The 2,500-nt window shown below is 43.4% G+C and overlaps 3 protein-coding genes across 5 annotated transcripts in view; 2 read left to right on the plus strand and 1 right to left on the minus strand.

Moving 5' to 3' along the window:
- The window catches only part of LOC138951292 (uncharacterized), a 27,416-nt gene extending 25,111 nt beyond the window's left edge, over positions 1–2,305 (plus strand). The window contains exon 15 of the mRNA XM_070322921.1: positions 2,148–2,305. Coding sequence (XP_070179022.1) covers positions 2,148–2,305 — 158 coding nt within the window. The remainder of the gene's footprint in view (positions 1–2,147) is intronic.
- LOC138950247 (uncharacterized) overlaps positions 1–2,500 on the minus strand; it is a 796,434-nt gene that overhangs the window by 171,340 nt on the left and 622,594 nt on the right. The window lies entirely within an intron of this gene.
- LOC138950264 (uncharacterized) overlaps positions 1–2,500 on the plus strand; it is a gene marked incomplete in the record, with an annotated part of 260,344 nt that overhangs the window by 149,618 nt on the left and 108,226 nt on the right.

Below are 2,500 nucleotides of genomic sequence, written 5' to 3' on the forward strand. Positions count from 1 at the left end.
GTGTGTGTAGAGCGATTCAGAGTAAACTACTGGACCGATCTTTATGACATTTTACATGAGAGTTCCTGGGTATGATATCCCCGGAAGATTTTTTCATTTTTTCGATAAATGTCTTTGATGACGTCATATCCGGCTTTTTGTAAAAGTTGAGGCGGCACTGTCACACCCTCATTTTTCAATCAAATTGATTGAAATTTTGGCCAAGCAATCTTCGACGTAGGCCGGACTTCGGTATTGCATTTCAGCTTGGTGGCTCAAAAATTAATCACTGACTTTGGTCATTAAATATCTGAAAATTGTTAAAAAAAAATTAAAACGATCCAAATGTACGTTCATCTTATTCTTCATCATTTTCTGATTCCAAAAACATATAAATATGTTATATTTGGATTAAAAACAAGCTCTGAAAATTAAAAATATAAACATTATGATCAAAATTAAATTTTCGAAATCAATTTAAAAACACTTTTATCTTATTCCTTGTCGGTTCCTGATTCCAAAAACATATAGATATGATATGTTTGGATTAAAACCACGCTCAGAAAGTTAAAACGAAGAGAGGTACAGAAAAGCGTGCTATCCTTCTCAGCGCAACTACTACCCCGCTCTTCTTGTCAATATCACTGCCTTTGCCACGAGCGGTGGACTGACGATGCTACGAGTATACGGTCTTGCTGAAAAAATGCTGTGCGTTCAGTTTCATTCTGTGAGTTGGACAGCTTGACTGAATGTTGTATTTTCGCCTTACGCGACTTGTTGATGCTTTATGGTCCCATTGCTGAGAAATTCGGGTCGCTTCCTCCCAGTGGAAAGCTAGCAGCAACGGAGTCGCGCAAATCAAGTGTGTGCGTTTTTAGGTGGACTCAGCCACCTGAACGTACGGCAGAATGGCCGAGGTCTTTAAAGTGACACAGCGGTGACACGGGGGTGGAACGTGGATACCTTCTCTGAGTCTTCAGTGTAAATCTAATCCCGTGTCCGTCCCGGCACGGATTCGAACCTGCGACCCCAGGATCAGAAGTCCAGTGCTCTACCAACTGAGCTACCTGGCCTCAAACAGAACGGAACCTGTTTTGAACACGTCTGTAACACGTTTTGAACACGTCTGTAACAAGCTTTGAGCACGTCTGTAACAAGCTTTAAACACGTCTGTAACAAGCTTTGAACACGTCTGTAACAAGCTTTGAACACGTCTGTAACAAGCTTTGAACACGTCTGTAACAAGCTTTGAACACGTCTGTAACAAGTTTTGAACACGTCTGTAACAAGTGTTGGTATTGTTGTGGTAGTCATGATGATAGTGTGATGAACAGCTTCAGCAGATTTGTGTTCGTTATGTTATAGAAGAGACAACCCCTTATTAATCAGGTTCAGTGATATGGCATTTGTGACAGGGATTTTTAATGTATTTGTTGCAATTTATGCGTAATTATAGTTTATAACTGTGCATACCATTTATGTTATTTTAACGAAATTCAAAAATGATTCTGTTATTTTAACCCTTATTGTGAGGGCATGTGGCCTGAGGCAGTTAAAGATGTGTTCTCGGTGTGTGTCAGGCAATTAAAGATGTGTTCTCGGTGTGTGTCAGGCAATTAAAGATGTGTTCTCGGTGTGTGTCAGGCAATTAAAGATGTGTTCTCGGTGTGTGTCAGGCAATTAAAGATGTGTTCTCGGTGTGTGTCAGGCAATTAAAGATGTGTTCTCGGTGTGTGTCAGGCAGTTAAAGATGTGTTCTCGGTGTGTGTGTCAGGCAGTTAAAGATGTGTTCTCGGTGTGTGTCAGGCAGTTAAAGATGTGTTCTCGGTGTGTGTGTCAGGCAGTTAAAGATGTGTTCTCGGTGTGTGTCAGGCAGTTCAAGATGTGTTCTCGGTGTGTGTCAGGCAGTTCAAGATGTGTTCTCGGTGTGTGTCAGGCAGTTAAAGATGTGTTCTCGGTGTGTGTCAGGCAGTTAAAGATGTGTTCTCGGTGTGTGTCAGGCAGTTAAAGATGTGTTCTCGGTGTGTGTGTCAGGCAGTTAAAGATGTGTTCTCGGTGTGTGTCAGGCAGTTAAATATGTGTTCTCGGTGTGTGTCAGGCAGTTAAAGATGTGTTCTCGGTGTGTGTGTGTCAGGCAGTTAAAGATGTGTTCTCGGTGTGTGTGTCAGGTGCCATGGCCGGGCTGGGTATCCCTATGGTGATTATTGGCTACGGACTGGCCTTCATCGTCACCTTGCTGACCTACCGCCGCGTCACTGCCAGACACACACTGGACGTCGACAACCCGCTCACAGAGATACGCCCTTCTGCCGCGCAACTCAGCTAGTCCCAAACACACTGGACGTCGACAACTCTAGAAAACTAGTCTTGGGACAGACAGAGATACACCCCTCTGCCGCGCAACTACTCTAGACCGGCACATTATGCTTAGTTATTCTTACGTGTCGTTAGTGTGTGAGGAGAAGAGACTGAAGCCTGTCCTGAACTGAGCGTAGCTGAGCCTTGTATCACAGGAAAGTGC

This window comes from Littorina saxatilis, linkage group LG16, assembly GCF_037325665.1.
Source record: "Littorina saxatilis isolate snail1 linkage group LG16, US_GU_Lsax_2.0, whole genome shotgun sequence".
NCBI lineage: Eukaryota > Metazoa > Mollusca > Gastropoda > Littorinimorpha > Littorinidae > Littorina > Littorina saxatilis.